General features: G+C 30.4%; 2 protein-coding genes across 3 annotated transcripts; one reads left to right on the top strand and one right to left on the bottom strand.

Moving 5' to 3' along the window:
• Positions 1-1,169: 1,169 nt before the first annotated feature.
• Positions 1,170-3,880, top strand: LOC137807900 (short-chain dehydrogenase TIC 32 B, chloroplastic). Its single transcript, XM_068608746.2, has 8 exons — positions 1,170-1,555; positions 1,998-2,229; positions 2,339-2,418; positions 2,557-2,710; positions 2,820-2,898; positions 3,069-3,156; positions 3,227-3,273; positions 3,356-3,880. The coding sequence occupies exons 1-8, from the start codon at positions 1,426-1,428 to the stop codon at positions 3,536-3,538; spliced, it is 993 nt and encodes a 330-aa protein (XP_068464847.1). The 5' UTR covers positions 1,170-1,425; the 3' UTR covers positions 3,539-3,880.
• Positions 3,881-6,461: 2,581 nt separating this feature from the next.
• LOC137807899 (kinetochore protein SPC25 homolog) lies at positions 6,462-10,816 on the bottom strand. Of its 2 annotated transcripts, none has more exons than XM_068608743.2 (8): positions 10,499-10,816; positions 10,299-10,364; positions 10,048-10,194; positions 9,215-9,328; positions 9,041-9,130; positions 8,832-8,954; positions 7,812-8,040; positions 6,462-6,901 (listed from the first exon to the last, which is right to left on the bottom strand). In XM_068608743.2, exons 1-7 carry the CDS (start codon positions 10,629-10,631, stop codon positions 7,814-7,816), a joined length of 900 nt encoding a protein of 299 aa, XP_068464844.1. In that variant the 5' UTR covers positions 10,632-10,816; the 3' UTR covers positions 6,462-6,901; positions 7,812-7,813. The 2 variants fall into 2 exon arrangements, with proteins under 2 accessions (XP_068464844.1, XP_068464846.1); XM_068608745.2 differs by having other exon boundaries at positions 6,462-6,928; positions 10,499-10,764.
• Positions 10,817-20,697: the final 9,881 nt, after the last annotated feature.

The raw sequence follows: 20,697 nt of genomic DNA, 5'->3' as shown, positions 1-20,697 counted from the left end.
AAAGAATGAGAAAAAGGAAGTTGAGTGGAATATATGAATGTGACAGTGATATTTTTTATTTTGTTAAATAAAACTTATTTCTGTAATAATATGAACGGAGTTTGAAAAAAGAAGTTGGGCAAAGCAGATCACGTATCTTGCTGAGCAATTGAGAGTGGATCTTCTTGTCTAGTACTCTTTGTCCTTTCAATTGTATAAAGCATCAGATGATATAGTTCTGTCAGCATATATTAAAAGAAACAAAATAAACTTAAGTCATGGATTGTTGATGGATAATGGAAGGCACAACTTAAATGATGGAAACTCCAACTTCTTGCTAACCCTTTTAGCTGTTAATTATTACCAACATTGGTAAGGATTTTTGGAGGCCAAGTTGCTGTCACTAAGGTAACAACCTATTTTTTGGCAGTGAAGGGGTTAAAAATGAACCTCCCCCACTGAAGGAAATAACTTTGCTTCGATACTGCGAAAGAGGGCAAGATAATTCACATTCAAAAATTGATTACCATAAGAAAAGTGAAAGAGACTAGAGGAGGAGGAACAGGTAGGAAACATGATTCATTTAGAATTGGGTTTTACTTGAGAAATAATCTTCACATAATTAATGATTCATTGTTACTCTTAATTATTCATTATTACCTACTCTGAAAGTTTTACCAAAAACACACCAAAGTCCACAGCCAAGTGGAAAATGCAAGCCACTTAATAAGGACAGCAGTAATTATGAGAAATGAAAACCGGAAAAGTAAAGGGAGAAATGTCGAAAGGAATTGCAAATAGAGATGATGGATGGAATACGTGGTGATATAATTAATTAATATCTACCGTTTTGGTAGCTTCAAATCACATAGTTTGTGGACCATCCGACATGGGTGGTCTCAACTCTCAATCAATTATGTTACTTCAAAATTAGTGGGTACTCTAATAGGAAGAAGAAACTGTGTGCCATTCAATGCACTAACTCAACTACGTTTCACTAACCCTTGTACAAAACTCTGAGCTCAGCTGCTGCTAAACAACTTCATTAATATATTAATAATAGCTCATCATTTTGGCTTTGGCTTGGTCCAAGTCCACGCTCTGAGTGCAAGTTCTATGACGTTTCATACACGTGTTAAATCAGCACAGATATATAAATGAATTATATTATGTTAGCGGTTAAAAAAATTACATACTTCACAACTCTTACAATGTTTACGATTCTGATCAATATTTACAAGATCTGTAATTGAAATCAGTCCTCTGTTTCATATTGGTCAAAACAAAAACACATAATAGTCTTACGTTATACGATAATTTCTATGTTAAAATAGCAAATTATCAGCAAACACTACCTAGGTGTGAGTTATCATATATATAGGTATGTGGCTTTTAGTTGCAGACACGAATGCTTTGTCCTTGTGAAATTCTAAAGCAGGAAAATCCATGAAGGCAACACTACGGTACTTAGCAGGCATTGCTGGCCCAAGTGGTTTCGGCTCAAATTCAACAGCTGAGCAAGTTACTGAAGATTTCTCTTCCTTGCTCCCTTCAAATCTAACCGCTCTCATCACTGGTGAGTCACCATATAACAACATCAATAATATATATCATGAAAAATGGTTACATATCATGGTTCCAGTTCCATTCATATTTTTGTGACCAAACCTATATAGTCTATAAATAAGAATAAAAAACGGTTAAGGATCAAACCTTTCTGATCTTCCAATTTTTCAAGAATCTGATCAGAGCTATGGTGTTGTCCATCACTTAATTCTGAATATTCTTGAAAACTTTCTACTTGCCATGTCACTCGCATTTTCATTTGTACTTGCTCAATCTGCATTTGTTTTGTCTGTGTCAGACGTCTCTATCCGTCTTTTTCTTACCTTGGATTATACTATATGATAGTAATTTACCAGCTAAGCTTTCACCTAAACAAATGTGGTGTTGTTTTCAAATTATGTGGGATTAGCTCAATTAATGAAGTTGCAATGTGGTTGAATTTTGAATTGAAGGTGCGACTTCTGGAATTGGAGCTGAAACAGCTAGAGTGTTTGCAAAAAGAGGTGTAAGGGTTGTGATTGGTGCGAGGGACTTAAGAAAGGCGAGGGAAGTGAGAGAGAGAATCCAAAAGGAGAGTCCTAATGCTGAGGTTATTCTGTTGGAGATCGATCTTAGCTCTTTTGCTTCTGTACAGAGATTTTGCTCAGAGTTTTTAGCTTTAGAATTGCCCCTTAATATTCTCATGTAAGTTTTACTTTTATCATATTTTTCCTTCATTTCATTAGGTAAGAAAAGTGAAGTCAGTATACTGATCAAGTGCTAAAAGTTGGACTGGAATATATTTATTTCACAGAAACAATGCAGGAATGTACTCTCAAAACTTGGAGTTCTCTGAAGAGAAACTTGAAATGACATTTGCTACAAATTACTTAGGTACTTCTCCATTCTACCTATTTCTTGCAGTTCTTAACCACGACATAAACGCGTGCACACAAGTTAAAGAAGCAAAGTGAAGCATGATTAAAAATGAGGAGATGAAAAAATAATTCCATATTATTTGTTAAATTGCAGGACATTTTTTGTTAACGAAAATGCTGATAGAGAAAATGATAGATACTGCAAAGAAGTCAGGGATTGAAGGAAGAATAATAAACGTTTCTTCTGTGCTTCACAGCTGGGTGAAAAGATCAGCGTTTTGTTTCAACGACATGCTCTGCGGAAAAAAGTACAAACACCATCCCACTTGATCCCTTTCTCTGCAAAATTAAGATCAAATTTGATTGCATTAAATGTAGATAACAAGCAGCTTAATTATTTCTAAATAACAAATGCAGTTATAATGGCACACGCGCATACGCTCAGTCAAAATTGGCAACAATTCTGCATGTCAAGGAAGTGGCAAGACAACTTAAGGTAAGAAAATGACACATAACTTAACTCCCCAAACTTTCTATTCTTTTATTTTATTTTATTATTTGTGTGGAATCGTGATCACCACGCCTATTAAACCAAGCCAAATACTAACGAATATCCTAAAAATACATTTTCAATGATTTCTAATTAATTTTTGGGTGGGATCGCAGGAAAGGAATGCAAATGTAACAATTAACGCAGTGCATCCAGGAATTGTGAAGACGGGAATTATTAGAGCACATAAGGGCTTAATAACGGGTAATTAATTTAATAAGTCAGTGATTTCATAAGGTTAAAGCAACTAAATACTAAAAAGATTTGTATGCAGATTCCCTGTTTTTCATTGCATCGAAGTTACTGAAATCGATATCACAGGTTTGTAAATATTTTAGGGCTTAATTAATGATGAGTTTCCACTATGAGTATGATTAATTAGTAGATGAATGCATGTTGGTAGGGAGCATCAACGACGTGTTATGTTGCGCTGAGTGGAAAAACAGAAGGAGTGAGTGGAAAATATTTTACAGATTGTAACGAGAGTAACTGCTCAAGTCTAGGAAACGAGGAATCAGAAGCAAAAAAGCTATGGAATGATACCTGCGCATTGCTTCACAAACGGTTACGTCAAGCAACAAATTGAAACTCTTTCTTACCCCTCTTCTATACCTATTACTCTTCTACACCATCTGTGTATATTTGTAATTAATTATCTTTTCACGCCCAAAACCACACCAGAGGAATACCCTTCACTGCCTCACTTTACCATCATATATTGTACAAATTACTTACCAAATAAATAGCCACAACTTTCCAGTAAAACTAAAAATGAGTGCCATTGTCTGAGATAGCTGAAGAATTCCTAAAGGTGCTACTGTTCACGAGAGAGTAAAAGGTTTAGATAATTAGGTTATTTGTAAATTATTTAACTTATATTATCAAGGAGTTTAATCCTAACTCCACCAATAAGATCACCATAATATCATATGATTTGTTCCTATCAGTAATATTAGTTTTAGTTTATTAAATATAATTATTTCTTTATAAAGGGGATTCGTGTATAAAATTTATATTAATTAATTAAGTTTTAACACTTTTTTAAGATGAAATATCCAGTAGTGTTTATAATACAAATTGATAGATTTTTTTCAATAAATTTCATTGGACTTTTTAGTTATAAGACATATGAATATCACTGTTATTAAACAATTACACTCAAAACTTTGAAATTTTAAGATTCTCTTTTTGTATCGTTAAACCTTTTTTTTTTCATCATACATTATACTTTTGTTTTATTCATTGAAAGTGATTTAGATATTCTTGTGCAATCCTTATAATCTTTTTCGTGATATTCCGTCCAAATATTTTCGATCTTACGATATAAATCTATTGAAATTTAAACTATTTACTTTTAAAATCTTAATATGCCCCTCATCTCAACGTAATCAAATTGCAGCCGACATAGAGACACACACCTAGCAATTTAAGTTTAAACTTCACTCCATCTAGAAGTTCAGTACAAAGTTCTTGCTATTTTAGGGTCTAAGCATGGTAAGATGTGCACAATCTTAGTGCCAATTTGGCAAACGCCTACAACCATTTTCTTTCACTTATGGCATACATTCTAATTTTTTATTTCAGCCAAAAGATAACATTATATTAGAAGGGTAGAAGGATACCAAATCCATATACAAAAACAAAATATCTAATATCAACAAGACATTTAACAGCTCGTAAAGTTAAACTATAGCAACCCAACCATCATGTCATACATGTTGTCCAGAGACCCTTTAAGCGCATTATTTTATTTTAGATCATAGACCACTCAAGACAAGTCCTTCAACTTCCTACTAGTCAACCATAACCATGATCTAAATTCAATGAGGTCAAACACAAGTTCACTAATTGATATCTCATTTCAAAAAATTATACTGAGTAACCATAATGATCAAACACGGGCAAATCAATCAAACAACCAACCTTCACCAAGTTGCAAGAAATGGTCTCTACAATCCACCGGCAACCACTCTTTGAATCCCAACCCAACATTAACACTTTTTCCACATTAAAACAAAGAATATGTAAGAGAACAAAAGGCGTGTTGTTATTTGTTTTTTCTTCCTCCTGGCAAAAAGTGGAAGAAAAAGTTACGAGCATATATTTTTTCATACTTAATAGTTTTAATTATTTTAATTATAAGTTATTTGATTATAATAATAAATAAATTTATTATTTTAATTCATATTCATATAATTGAGTTTATTTGGGTTACTATTTTTTATATTAATTTTGTGTGTTTTAGATTAGTATGAAGGAAGTGTATATTTTTACAAATGAGTTAAATATGTAAAAGTTCAAGTTCTTTCTTTGAATCAAAACAGAAAACAAAATCTGAGGAGAAAGAGAAAATAAAATATATAATATCTCAGAAAAAGAATTGGAAGCAAATCTTCTGAAAAATACAAAATTTTGAAAAGTTGGAAACTGATAAACTATTGACAAAATCTAAATCAAAATATTTTTTCCAAGATTCTTGGAGTAGAAAAACCTATAAAAGATACAAGCCTCAAGGAGAAAGGGGAGTTACACAGGGTTTTCTTAGGTTTTTTTCTTCTTGGATTTTTTTTGTTTTGTCTCCACATGAAAGGCTAAACCTTTTAAGTTGATTCCTTTGTAATTCCCCATTGAATTATGAGGTTTTAATCAATAAAAATTTCGTTTTTTAATTGTCTACAATAGTTGTTTTAATATTATAATCTCTTGAAAAACTGGTTACTAAGAGGTTGTAGAACCCATGATAAAAATTGGTTTGTGAGAGGTTGTAGAACCCATGATTGACCGTCTTCCTAATCTTAAATTTTGGTTTCTTAATTAGTTCGCATTGATCTAATTAATCTCTTAATTAGTTTGCATTGTTCTAATTAATCTCTTAATTAGTTCGCATTGTTCTAATTAATCTCTTAATTAGTTCGCATTGTTCTAATTAATTTATTGGGCACATGATTCGTGAGAGTAGATAAGCATTCCTATAGAATGTACACATGGAACAAAGTGAATATTAATTAATCCAGTAGACGCATGTTTTACTAGTGATCTTCAAATTAAATTAGATCAATGCATATTCAATCTCGTTTAGCTCTATTTGAGGATTGAAGGATGGATGACCTATGAAGAATTCATTAGAGGAAAAACTTAGGAATCAACCGCTTTATTGTTTTAATCTCTTTTATATTTTATGTTAAACAATCTCAACTCCTTTTATCTTATTGTTTTAAATTTTATCTTTATTGTTAGTTCTAAACACCGATTTACTGATTTTACTATTAAATTCGTTGAGAAACAATTCAAGATAATCTAACAACAATTATATTATCATCTCTCTAACGTTACAAATCTACATTATAATCATTTGAATTTCACAACAAAACAACAACTAAGAGTGTTGTAGTTGAATGCCACATTTCCTCAAGTTGTGTACAGCAGAAATGGTTATTTCGTTCAACAATTCATAATTAGTTCTACTTGACATATTATGAACGAGCCCCGAGTCTTGTTGTGTCAGACTATTTCAACTAGAATCTGGAATATCCAGGTCACGAGACAATCTTTCCTAGAATCAATCTCAAAAGTTCAATACAATAACTGGTTAAATTGAAAATTTTGAACACGGGTAAACGAAAGATCACGAAGAACCATTCGAATACATTGCTTCACTTAACTAGTTTAGCAACAAGCTAAACAAACTAAAAAGAAAAATGGATATTACAAGATGTCGAGAACTTTTAAACTACAACAAATCTCCTCCTCCCAATATAGTTTCACGCTTGACCTGTTTTGTGGAGATCATCTGATCAATATGTACAGATTGAGACATCTAGAATGCAGAAATGTCTGGAATTGTGTCTATTTGTTAACTTGGCAACCTGAGTCATGAGTTATGCGTCAACCTTAATCTGTATCAACAAATGACGTGGCTAGCATCCTCCCCTCGACTTTCTTTCCTAGTCTGTCATATAAACGAGACAGGTATTGGCTGTTGTATGCATACATAGTTATATACAAGAATTATATCAATTTATTCTCAATTAAATTATGTCAAAATTGAGATTACAGCAACCCCCGACATCAAATCTATGCACCACAGAACCCAAAAATGCATTAAAGATAAAACCCCCCATCCTTCGTAACCATCATCCGTAAAGAAAAATCCAAAAGGAATTGTAGGATACTACTGAAAAGGGCCAATGCACATAAAACAGTATGGCGTAGCAATTATTCCAAGAAAGATAATTATATTTCTGATCCAGAAAAAGACCTATAAAAGAGGGAATTGCAATTAAATGGCACAATTAAACCTAAACATGTAATTAAGGACCAGCGTCAGATAAAAAAAGAGGAAAAACTCAATCACATAACGAAGGGGAAAAAATTCATCCTTCCTCCTCGTACACATTTCCGTCTGACCAGAAATTTGAGAGAGAGATAGAATCAAGTTCATAAGAATTTCCTCTTTTCATTCCTTGTTATAATTATAAGTTATAGGCAAAACTCAATTCAGTTTTAATCTAAAAAACTAATGGGGTCAAAGTCAACTCCACTCACTTAGGCTATTTCAAAAAATAACAATTCAATTACTAATATAAAATTCTCAGCATCTACAGCGCCCATATCAAGGATAAAATTGGATATTCTGAGTCAGGTAAGCATTATCATCTTTCTCTAAGCTAAGATTGACTGATGACACCAAGAATAGATAAGAAAAAGATATAAAAGGACTGACTTCTTAATCATTCATTTTGATGGGCAATGGTCAACAGGAGAGCATCTTTGTGAAAAGAATGATCTTGGATGGGGATAATGCTGTGTGATGAGACAGGAATTTTAAGTTAATAAATACAGCAGTTGAGATCTCATACCTTCAACGAGAAAACTGGCGAACAGATGATGCAGATCCAGGAGATAAGACTTCACTTATCCTTCTATGATGCTTTTTTCCGACTTTTGTATTACCTTCTGCAGGTTCAACTTGATACTCATTTTCCTTGCCCAGAAAATCACTTCTAACAGATGACATTGACAAAACTGGAGCAGATGCAGAGTTAAAAGCAGACTGTTCATGTTCACCATCTGTCACGACTAAACTCCCTGTTTTTATGTAATTTAAAAAAAAAAATAACATTCATAATAAGCAGCATTTTCACCAATGTTCCAAAAACAAGAAAAATTGTTCAAATGATTAAGAGTGCCGTTGTATAACAGAATATAAGCTGATTCCATAGAGTGTAAACGTAGGCACATAATATTCTCATGTTTGCCATGGGTTTTACAAAATTATCCTTGAGAAAGTTGCACTATCGTGTTTTTCCTGCACTTTTTCTATTTCCAGTGAGAGGTGGGAAACTTACCCTGACAATAGGAAGTTATTTTCTAGAATTCATGTAACTTCCATTTTTACTTTTTTTATTATTTAAATTAATTGAAACTCTAATAAATATTCCTCAGAATATTAAGATTGTAAACAAACATGTTTTTAAAAAATCCAAGAAAACATTCTTAGTTGTAAGATTCTTATGAATATGATTCCTGGAAATGTAATACGATACCTTAAAACAAATGCCAACTGAGGAGATGGTCACAAATATAGATAGATCAATCCTTCCTAATAACTATGCATGAGTTCCAAGTAAAATCCTTTCTCCAAATATTGGTTTCCATGTCTACAACAATGGCTATGGATAAACTAGCAGAATTGGCCAAGGCTTATTGGTTTGGCAGATAACTCTGGTTCACTTGGTTTTCAGTAAACATGGTTTCAATTTTCAAAAATTAATCATACTGGACAAAGGCCCAATAAACTAAATTCATCTGGCAACATACAGAACTCTTAAAATTCATGACTGCACTCGTGTAAAAGAATGAAAGAACCATTGTTGTACCTTGTGCCACTGCTTCTTGGAACTTTTTCCTCATTGCTCTGACAAATTTAAATAGATCATTTGTGTTGTTTAATTCGTGGATCAACTCTTTGGTTTCACTGAGGGAAGGTTCACAACTCAATACTGAAAGACAAAGGAGGTAATTCAGACTTCCTGAAGTATATCCATATACTTTTAAGATCATATACAAAATCAGATACCATGCTTACATGAATATGTATCCTTTTCATGGAAGATAGTAAAAAAGTACTCCTCATTTGGATTGTTCAGATTTATATTCTTGAATGTGAATTTTACCCCTGAAGAGCAGAAGAACTAGTTAGGATATCAATTTGCAGAAGAAAAAACAATCCTTGTACAAAAGATTAATGTCAACCAATTACCACGTCCGCCTTTTACATGAAAACCAAGGACCCTATTGTACCAGGAAATGACCTCTTGCGTTTCATCTTTCTGTTCAACGCTTTCATTTAATTTCCATTTAGATGCAGCCAAAGCTTTTACAGAAGAAAAGAGAAGAGGGTGAGGAAAAATTAGCTTAGAATTGTTTATAATATATCTCCTGATGCAGATATCCAATAGTAAGTAGAACAATGCAAATATATACAAGTTAAAAGACACAAACACAATTCCAATATGTCCTGAAGAGGCAAGAGGGCACAAATGACAACCTTCATAGAATTTCTTTTACAACAAGTGAAACTTAAAACATTAAACATTATATTAAAGATTGTCTTATAATTCCTGTCCTAAAAAGTTCTTTGCTTCCAGAAAAGGAAACAGAAGATAGACTGCATGTTGAAGTAGCTATTAGAACAAAAATGTCAGTAAATAGGCGTGACAACCTCAATAAATGTAATTTTAATGCCAATGCAAGATGGCACTTGGCTACGTTAATGCCACAATGATGAACCCTATCGTGTTCATATTTACATATAATTTCGTCATCACAAAAGATGAGCCCTGCAAACAAAATAAACATACAGACTAGAAAATATCTCAAACTACAAACATTCGTAGACAACCAACAAAGTTAACTGTTTAGTTTTTGCACAACATAATATAATAAGCGAATGTTGAGTACCTTCACTTTTCTGCAAATACTAAATTAAATAACTATACAGTATAAATGAGCATCCAGAAGGAAAGATAATACATATAAATATATAAGCATCCAGCAAGAAAGTTGCATATGGTAGAGAAGGAAGTGAATTACCAAGAGATTGTTGAGATATAATTGCAGCATATTCTTGTTTTTTGGTACGCTGCTCCTGAATACTTGCATTGAGGACTTCAACTCTAGCCTTTGCAGAAGCAACAGCATCCACCAACGCCATTCGCTTGGCCTCTTTGCGAGTCTTGACTGCGCGTAAAAATATAAGCGGATATTTGACGGCGAAAAGGAATTGAAATGAAAATTGAAACGGAAATGCGAAATTAAAATTGAATAGAAAAAGTTGAAGTCACCTGCAAGTGCTTTGACCAAATCATCCTCGGTGTCTCTGAGTTTAGCTTTTACCTCGTCTAGTTGAACTGTGAAGAAAGAAGAGAGAGAGTGAGAACGGAAACCCTAAGACGAAGGTAGTGAAGTAAAGGAGCTTAGTGGAAAACCCTAATCTGTGAGACGAAAGCGTATGAGATAATTGAATGGAATGGAAGTGAAGGACCTTGACAGCGAGCGGTTTCTTGCGCAATGGGAAGGAGAGAATGAAGGGATTCGGCGAAAGAAGCGGTGAAAGCGTCGATGTTTTGCGTTTGAAGAGAAATCTCTGCGTCGCAGATTGAGATTGGGGACTCCATCTTTCTTCTCTCCCAATCCAAATCTTGAGTTCCAGGTTTTTTGAATCCCTCAATTTCTTTGCTTTTTTTTCAGACTGTTTTTTTTCTCTTCCAACAAAAAAACAGAGTCTTTTTAAATTGGCAAGATTCATTTAGTCGTTAGGTTACTGTAGGTGCGATGAATAGAATTTTTTTTTTTTATTTTCTTCAAACACACTGGAATATGATAATATATACACTGAAAAATAAAGTAAAATAAAATTCAATCCGCGGATCTAGCGCACATAAAGAAATATACAAAGTATATTTAAATTATAATTTTTTTCTTGAATTATTTATATTTTTCTAAAATTAATATAATATCCCTTTTAATCTACTAAATCTTAACACAAAGTATCTTTACAATTTAAATATTTTTTATGCAAAAATAACTAATGTTGGTTTTTATATTAGTAAATCTCAAACACAAAATATCTTTATGATTTAAATATTTTTAATGCAAAAAAACAAATAATGTTGATTTTTATATTATCAAGATAATAAAGTAACTCAAAGGATTGTACATTCAAATTAGATCGGAGTTAATCGAGTGACACAGGATTGCTTGGAGTACATGTCTCAATCAAGTGTATGATAAATAATTGATAAGTATTGGTAAAGAAATCGGAATTCATATATCATAAATGAACCATTTAAACTAATTCCAATAATCATTGTAGTTAGCTTTTATATTTGGAGTTTTTATGACTTTCTCGTAAGAAACTTTTAGCTAGTTCGGCATGGATGAACTTTTGTTGTAAAATATCATAGGTGTATACAATAAACACTGAAATAAGTATAAAAGATTTATCAAATCAGTAATATTTAAATTTTGGTGAACTTTGAGGGTGTGTTTGGATTAGGGGGTGTGGGGGAGTGGAAAGTTGAGGGTGAGTGGGAGTGGAAGTGTGAAGAAAGTTGAGGTTGTTTGGATTGGGGTATGTTAGAGTGGATGTGTGAGGAAAGTTTATTGGAAATTGTGAGTGATGTGATAGTTGTAAGAATATTATAAATTATTTTGAATAGTAAAGTTTGTGAGATTACAATTTTACCCTTGTATATAAAAAAAAATAATGATTAATCCTATTTCATATTTTAGTTAATTATAATTTAAAATTAAAGTATAATTATATTATTTAACATTTTATTAATTAAGAATTATTTTTTATTTAAGTTAATTTGTTTACATAATTTTAATATTATAAATGATTTTATAAATTATGTTATGTTATATATATACAAATATATATAAAATTAATTTTAATAATAATTTTCATTATTATGAATAGCAAAATAAATATATTTTAAAAAAAATAGAAATTTGGAATATAACATGAAAAAATTAATTTAATTAACTAAACTCCTTAACATATTTAATTAACTATCTAGTAACAACTTAACATAATTAACTAAACTAAACTCTAAAAAAATTATATTACAACAACAGCCTTAACATAATAAACTAAAATAAATTCTAAACAAATTATATTACAAAACCATAATCATAAATATAAAACACAAATTAAATAAAATAATTTTACATAAAAAAAAAATTAAAACCTGAAGATAAGCACTCAACAACAGCAATAGGATGCCTTATAGGAAGATCAACACACCTGAAAATACCAGAAAACAAATAAATTAACAAACAATTTTATTTCAAAAATTCAAGAACATAATCGATTATGGCATCACTTACACAGAGAGGATAATCGATTATCAATGCATAATCGATTATGCTGATAGGCTAAAAAAGACCATAATCGATTATCCCAAACACATAATCGATTATGTCCCGTTTCACACACATCACATAATCGATTATCAAAGCATAATCGATTATGCTGATAGGCTAAAAAAGACCATAATCGATTATCCCAAACAGATAATCGATTATCACCCATTTTACACACTATACATAATCGATTATCCCTCGAAAAATTTGCAGATTCCACCATAATCGATTATTTTGCCTGTGATATTTGACCCATAATCGATTAACCGTTGAATGAAACATATGAACTCACCTCAGATGAACCCACAAATGAACCAGATGAAGGCACAGATGAACCCAGAGATGAACACACCACTTTCAGATGAATAACCTCTACGTTAATGAAGCCCCTAACACACACTATCACTTACGAATCTCTCCAACTACACACTCTATGCTTCGCTCTGCTCTTCGCTTATCTGTGAATTGTTTCACTCAGAAGCAACGTTTATAAAGAAAAACCAGGAACCTCACACACCTACCTCTCACCCACTTCATTCATGAGGTCTCAAACTTTAAGATGGTCAATAGATTCCTGAACCAAGTCAGGAATCTCTTGCTGTTCACTTCGCATCTTGCTGTTCACTTGGCATGCATGCAGAGGCATGTGCTTCTTGAATCCAGCAAAAAAAAAGCAAAAAAGTGAGGGCAAGATTGGAAATGGGTGGTGATGATTTGGCACTTCCACTGCACAGTGACACTTTCTCTTCACCTTTCAGAAGAAACCAAATTCCCTCAACTTTCTCTTTCGCTGCACTCTCACCCGCAACAAACCATAGAACCAAATGGGGTGCTGTTGTGACTTCCGTCGTCGACAACAGTACCACCCTTGGATCCAAACACACCCTGAGGTTGTTTGGGTGTAAACGAGTAAGGACGAAGGAAATAATATTGATTGTTTGATATAGGAAAGAGAGAAGTAAAAGTTGTGGAATATATTATATTATATTTCATATGTTTTTATTTATTTTTAATATTTTATTTTATTTTTTTTATCAAAAATCAAATTACATTATTTTTAAATATTTTGTATTCTTTTTCAATTTTATTTCTTACTTATTGTTATTCTTTTCCAACTTAATTTATTTCTATTTCTATTTTGTTATTTATTTCAAAGTCTAATATCAACTTTGTAAGAAATCCTAAAGTATATATATAGAGGGTGACTTTCCTCAATAAACATGTGTGTTAATATTAAAGGGTTTTATTGACATCTTGTCTTTTGACTTGTTTGTATGAGATATTTAATTAACATGAAACTAATATTTGTACATGAAAAAACTCTCATCATTTAAAATAAATATGAATTCACATTATATCTCTAATTGTGTATTTGGAATGGAGAGGAAAATTGGAATTATTTGAATGGAAAGTACAAAGAAAGTGAAGTTGTTTGAATTGAGAGTATGTTGAATTTGTTAAAAAGGTTTATTGAAGTTTGTGAGTGTTGTGTGTGGGAAAAATTTTAACTATTTTAAAAGGTGTAAAATGTAAGTTTACAAAAATATTTGAATAAAAGATATTAATTCATTTATATATTTGTTTTTTATAATTAATAATATTATTATTATATAAATTTATTTTTTTATATGAATAACTATATTTATTTTTATTATTATTAATTATTATTTACTTTTATTAATAACATATATACAGGAAGCAGAAGGAGCAACTAACAAAATCATAAGGAGACCATGATGGATAATCGATTTTACACGGGGATAATTGATTATTCCTACAAAGAAATATCAAATATTGATTATATATGTCTTTATTATGCCTTGCTAGAACATCGATTCTCCAATAAAAATACCATGAGAATCGATTCTCTCTCGTCAAAATCAATTGTGCATTCATGCTTTGACACTGTGCATGGTTGACAAAGGAATCTCACAAGCTTTTCAAAAGGGTAAGAATGTAATAAAGCTTGGTCCACGTGTATTTCTTCTGCAATCGCGTCACATCATGGAGGAACCTATTCCTCTATTTCATTGCATTTTCACGCTCTCAATTCCCTTCCAATGAACTGATACAAACAACCTATTTTCATAATATTCTATGCGCGTGTTCACCCGGATGCAAACATGGCATAAGTGATGAATTCCTTGCTAACATGGATATTTGATACTAGTTAACTAGCATTTTATTTTCAATGAAACAATCTTGGATGTAGACAATAATTTAATGACCCTGAAAATGACAAAATCACTAGTGCAAATAATGTTTTCTACAATAACATATTAGGTTGGTTAAATGAAAACCGGTGTAAATAAAAATGTGGTGCCATTTATGTAAATATTTGACATATATTACATTGGTTGTTACTCTCAACCGGTGTATTATGTATTGATTTTGAGTAAAAAAATGTTTAAAAAAATACATTTTTCCAAGGACATATTACATTGGTTATTAAGCCCAACCAGTGTAATATGTATTGAATTTGAGTGTAAAAAAATTACATTTTTCTAGGGACATATTACATTGGTTGTTAGGCCCAACCGGTGTAATATATATTGGTTCTGAGTGAAAAAAATGTTTAAAAAATTACATTTTTCAAGATGATATATTACATTGGTTAGGAGGTCCAACTGGTGTAATATGTATTAAAATGTATAAATTTTAAAAGGTAACTAATGTCAGGTACATATATTACATCGGTTATTACTAAGAACCGATATAATATGCGCTTACCCTATTTTCTTTCTCGTGCTCTTACTGTTCATTTTGCGCTTGAAATTTGTTTGCTTTGTCTAAAACGTTGTTGCCATTGCCTTCGTTGCTCACTATGTAGCTATGTTTGTTTTGTCACTGTTCATCGTCACTATCGTTGCTCCTTGCTATCATTGTTATTTGTTGTCCTGTCCCATTTTTCCATTGTTTGCATATTGAGAGGGTTGTTTCACTGTCGCCACTGAACATTGTCGTCGTTGAAAGCTTATGATTCGACCACACAAAGGTTAGTTTTTTTTAAGTTTTATATATTGTTAAGGTTAGTCTCATGATTGTTATGTTCTCATGCAAGACCTTCTCCCAATTGTTATTCATGGAATTTTACCAAAAAATGTTAGACAAGTGATCACTCGTCTATGGATATTCTTCAATTTGTAGAAAAGTCATTGATCCTAATAACTTAGATGAATTGGAAAATGAGGCTATCATTATCATGTGTCAACTATAAATGTATTTTCCTCCTTCATTTTTTGACATCATGGTCCATCTAATTGTTCATTTAGTGAGGGAAATTAGAATATGTGGTCTTGTATTTTTATGTTGGATGTACCAAGTTGAATGATGCATGAAGATATTGAAAGGGTATGTGAAGAATTCGTATCATCCAGAGTCATTTATTGTTGAGAAATACATTGTCAAGGAAGTAATTGAGTTAAGTCAAAATGCAATTTATAAAAAAAATCAAGGTGATTGAATATTTAACTTTTTTAAAAATTTGTAGACATGTGAGTGTTTTTTTTATAAAAAGCTAAAAGAGTAGCTTGTGGTTGTTGATTCAAAGGTTTGAAGTTAGAAGATTTCATACTTTCAACCATTAGTTTTGAAATGATTGTGATTTTATTTGGATGTTGATATTCAATTTTGAGTTTAAAACTTTATGTTATTTTTTTTATGTAAATGATTGTATTGTTATTTTTTTGTGTGTAAGTTCTTGACTAAGAGGTTAAGGTGGTTCTTGAGACATGATTTCACAAAAGGTAGTAAAAGGTCTTTTAGAGTTCAAGATTGATAGGTGTGCTAGTTTTCCATTATAGTTTTATTATGGTAGTTTTGTAAAACTTTGAATGTTACTATATCAATCCAATAATTGCTATTAGACAGCTAAATATAGCTATAATATAAAAGTAAATCATAAATTATTGTTGTTTCTCTTTTTCTTATTACATATTTGAAATTAGAGTTAAAAACAAGTATTTTCTACAATGGAAGGTAAGTTAACATTTTTGTACTACCCATTACCTGAAATATAGATATTTCTTATATGTTTATTGCAATAAGTATATTCATTATGCATTAGTGGACAAAAATTGTCAAATAGTTCATCTTATAGCTTGATACTAACTACCCACATTATACATAACTCGGTTTTAACTGCCAAGTACCTAGAAGAATTGGACACATGTAAGAAAACGTTGTCTAACGATTACGATAAAGTAGTCACTTTGTTAGGCTCCTATATAGATCCAAAAGTTTATAAATACTTTCATTCTATCAAGAAATATATATAATCTCTCATACTCACTTACTCACTTACAAATCACCTATATTCGTACTGACTCGAGCGTGAGATGATCTTTTTCAGGTGACCCACCACTCGGTAGAACGACTTAGAGAACTCACAATGCTCATACAAACACCTCGAAAGAAGAACAATTCATCCTCAATAAGAACAACTTATATTTTAAAGTAAATACTTAATCAAATTTTAAAAATCTTTTAGAATTCACTCCACCCTATTCTAAATTCAATAATTTTTTAACACTGATCATGTTTGATCTTTAAAATATCATTTTAATGTGAAATAAAAAATTCCCAAACTCTTACTAATATTGTGTAGTTTTAACACTTTCATTTAACATACATAGTCACTAAGAACCATTCATGATATTCATAAGTATGTGATTAGGTAGTTGATATTAAGGTTGTTATATAGATACTACCATTGTTCTTGATTGTCTTACCTATTTAGAAATTAGAAATTTTAGCAAGAATAAACATTTTAAAACAATTATGATGTTGCATCACTTAACCTAATCATATTAGCATATTTTTACATTTGTTACTTATGTTTTTTTACCAAAAAGAAATAAAAAAAATTCATTCATTTTCTATAATTATGAAAAATGAAAATGAAATATAACTGTATCTAAACTATAAAAATTCATATTTTATTTCCCCTTAAATATGTTTTTAATTATTTAAAGATTTAGAATTTCGTATGTAGTTTCTAATATTTGTTTTGGAATTTTTCTTGTTGAAATATTTACAAATTGTGTATTTCGTCCCTAAAAAAATATGCATCTACGTTTTTTTTCTCTACCATTATTTTTAATTTTTAAAATTGGTCTCTAAAATATTTTTACTTTTATCTGTTGCTTCCTAAAATTTTGTATCACAATAACTAATATAATTTTTATTATTATATGACGATGTATACATCAATAAAAATAATATATTGCGAGGGACAAAATACAAAATAAAAGAAGTTTGGGATCTCCGAAGTAAAAAAAAAAGCACTAAATGAAAAATTTATTAAAAACTTCTAGGATTCAAACGTATTTATACCTTTTATTTAGATAGTCACATGTAACTACTGGTTTATGAGCTGTGTTTTATTTAAATACTTATAAGGATTTGTCAATCTCTAAAGTTTTTTTCTTCAAATATCTAATGGTCTAAGCCCAATAAGGTTGAACGGGCTGGGCTAAGTTGCCTACACTAAAAGAATACTGCTTCTTCCTGCACCTCCATACCTTCTTGTGCCACCCTCATAAATTTTTCGTATTCCAAAAATATCCTTTTCAATATTCTGGATTACATAATCTAAAAGTCTTTTTCTAGATTCAGAATTAGCTTCCGGATTATGTAATCCAGAAGTCTTTTATGATTAACTTCCGGATTACATAATCTGAAAGTTTTTTCTATACATAAGATTAGCTTCCAAATTATTAATCCAAAAGCTTTTTTTTAGATGCGTTATTAGTTTTCGGATTACATAATTCATAAGTTTTTTCTAAATATGAAATTGACTTCCGGATTACATAATCCATAGGCTTATTATTTCAAATCCAAGGAATGGAAAAAAAAAAGATAAAATGGTATTTTCATATTTAATATGGGGTGACATAAAAAGGTATGGAGGTGTAGGAAGAAAGAATCCTAAAAGAATATGGTATGAAAAGATTATTTTATATTTAAATAAATATATTTTAAATTTTACAATTTAAAAGTATATTTGTTTCTATTTACATCTTTTAAATTGTAAAAATCTGAAAGATATCTTTAAATCCATAAATACCTTTCGAATTCTACAATATATATTTTGTTTAAAAAATATATTTTAGATTACAAAATTTTAAATGTATTTTTTGAATTTTATAATTTAAAAATACTTTCAGATTTTATAATTTTATTTTATTTTAAATACATTATAAAATCGAGAAGATATTTTCAATCCAAATATCTTATGGATCATGTTTGTTCCAAAATAAAATTATGAAGTGCATGAAAAAAGAGCCGAAGAATACATTGCAGCAATAAATAGCAGCTGCTTCCAAAAGGTATGACCAAGCCCATACAGAGGTAAACAGTATGCAAGGCAAGTAGCAAAAAAGAAAACTCCCCCACAAGTAAACTTTTGATATTCACATCCTCCGAATTAATAAGTCTACCACATTTTTCTCTCTCTATATTTTTATCACTAAAATACTCTATTTCTTCTTTTTTCCATTTTTTACCCCATCAACACTGTTTTCTCAAACTCATCTTCATTATTTCTTAAACTATATGTTTGCATCTCATCTTCATTCTTCATTAAATATTAAACATATATTTTTTCTTTATTAAAAATATTATAAATGTATTCCCTAAATTAAGTACGATGTTTGGCATATACTTGGATTTTTCTTTTCCTGGTGAACATGCTTCTTTTAATGTTATTGGGAAATCTTTTTTTTATTGAGAAAAAAACAGGAAATAATTATAAAAGGTTTATATAGTAAAAGGATATTTTCCTATTAAGAAAATATTATAGGGATATACTTATTAATTAAGGAGGTGTAAATATCAAAATCCAACCACTTACTATGAGTTCTGAGTCATTGTGGCATTGGCCATAATAGTCTTATAGTTTAAGCTTAAAAGTCTTCATTTATATGTTGTTTCATAATCTCTGTTTTGGATTGTACTCTTTTTATTAGAGATCTAAGTTAATTGGGTTGATCTAAGTTTTGATGCAGTACGACTAAGAATAACTCACTTTGAAGTCATGTCAAATTTATTTATTTTAAATTTATTAGAAGAAATTGCTTCTTTATTTCAGATTAACTCAAAACTCTAAAACTTTGTTTGAAAAAAAAAATAGTTTATTAGATTGAGAAAAAAAATTAAAAATATTTATTTATTATTAATATTTTATTTTGTTATATCATATTTTTTGTTAAACTAAAACATATAATTATTAATAAATAGTAATATAATCAGTTTTCAACATAATATCTTTCCACTCAAATTTTAATGTTTATGCAAAAAAGTTTAGATTCTTGAAACTTATGCTTTTTTAATAATTATATACATCAAATTTCTAATTTATTCTTTTTCTTTTGTCAGGTGGCGGCGCACTTTCCATCCTTAATCTTAATTCAAACGGAACATAAGTTGATGAGAGTTTTTAAGCTACTTTACACCCAAATGTGTGTGTCTATATATATATATATATATATATATGATGAAAAGAATGTAAAATTGAATTAAATTGGAACCCAAATTCTACCATAAAGTTTCACGTGGTGTTAAAGCAGATGCTCTGGGCAGTTTGTGCCGGAGTCTACTAATTATTGATCAATTTGTAGTAGATTCAATAATTCAAATTTTATAGTGTCTCAGAAATTCTTGGAGATTCCAAATTTATAAGTTGAAATATCTTAATATGAGAAAAGTAGGTTAGAAATCACACAACAATTAAAAATAAAAATATTTCATTACTTCGTAAAAATCAAAAGAATGCAATAAAATGATTAATAAACCAAACTATGTTGCTGAAATAAAAAAAACTACACGCTTCCTGCAGACAGAAGTATGTGTGATTCACCATATTTAATCTCAATCTTATGCTTTCTCCATCATTTTGATGAGACAGTGAGGGTTTGGAAAACTATAGACATTGAGTTTCACTGAGCAATCACCATCTGGCTTCTGCACGTTAGTCTTCCCTCCTTTTGTCTGTTGCTTATGTAATACTCTTTTCCATTTCTAATGAATTTTTTTGCCCCACACCAAAGGGTGCCCGTTGATGACTCATAACCACGAAAAAGAAATCTCTATCAATTTTCAATATTTTTTATTTAAAAACATTTTGTATTTTATAATACGAAATTCCTTCTGAATGCCATGGAACTTGGCCACTCTGCACTTTTTCGATAAGTGCGAAAGTATTAGGTAGGAGTAACCTAGTATCACTAATTGGGATAACTACTATACTTTTTTCTTCTTTAAATATATCTTCAGCTTTTTATAAAAATATAATCTCTAATATATATACATATA

This window comes from Phaseolus vulgaris, chromosome 3 (assembly GCF_051622355.1).
Source record: "Phaseolus vulgaris cultivar YP4 chromosome 3, ASM5162235v1, whole genome shotgun sequence".
NCBI classification, from domain to species: Eukaryota; Viridiplantae; Streptophyta; class Magnoliopsida; order Fabales; family Fabaceae; genus Phaseolus; species Phaseolus vulgaris.
This window is presented reverse-complemented; position numbering and strand designations above follow the sequence as displayed.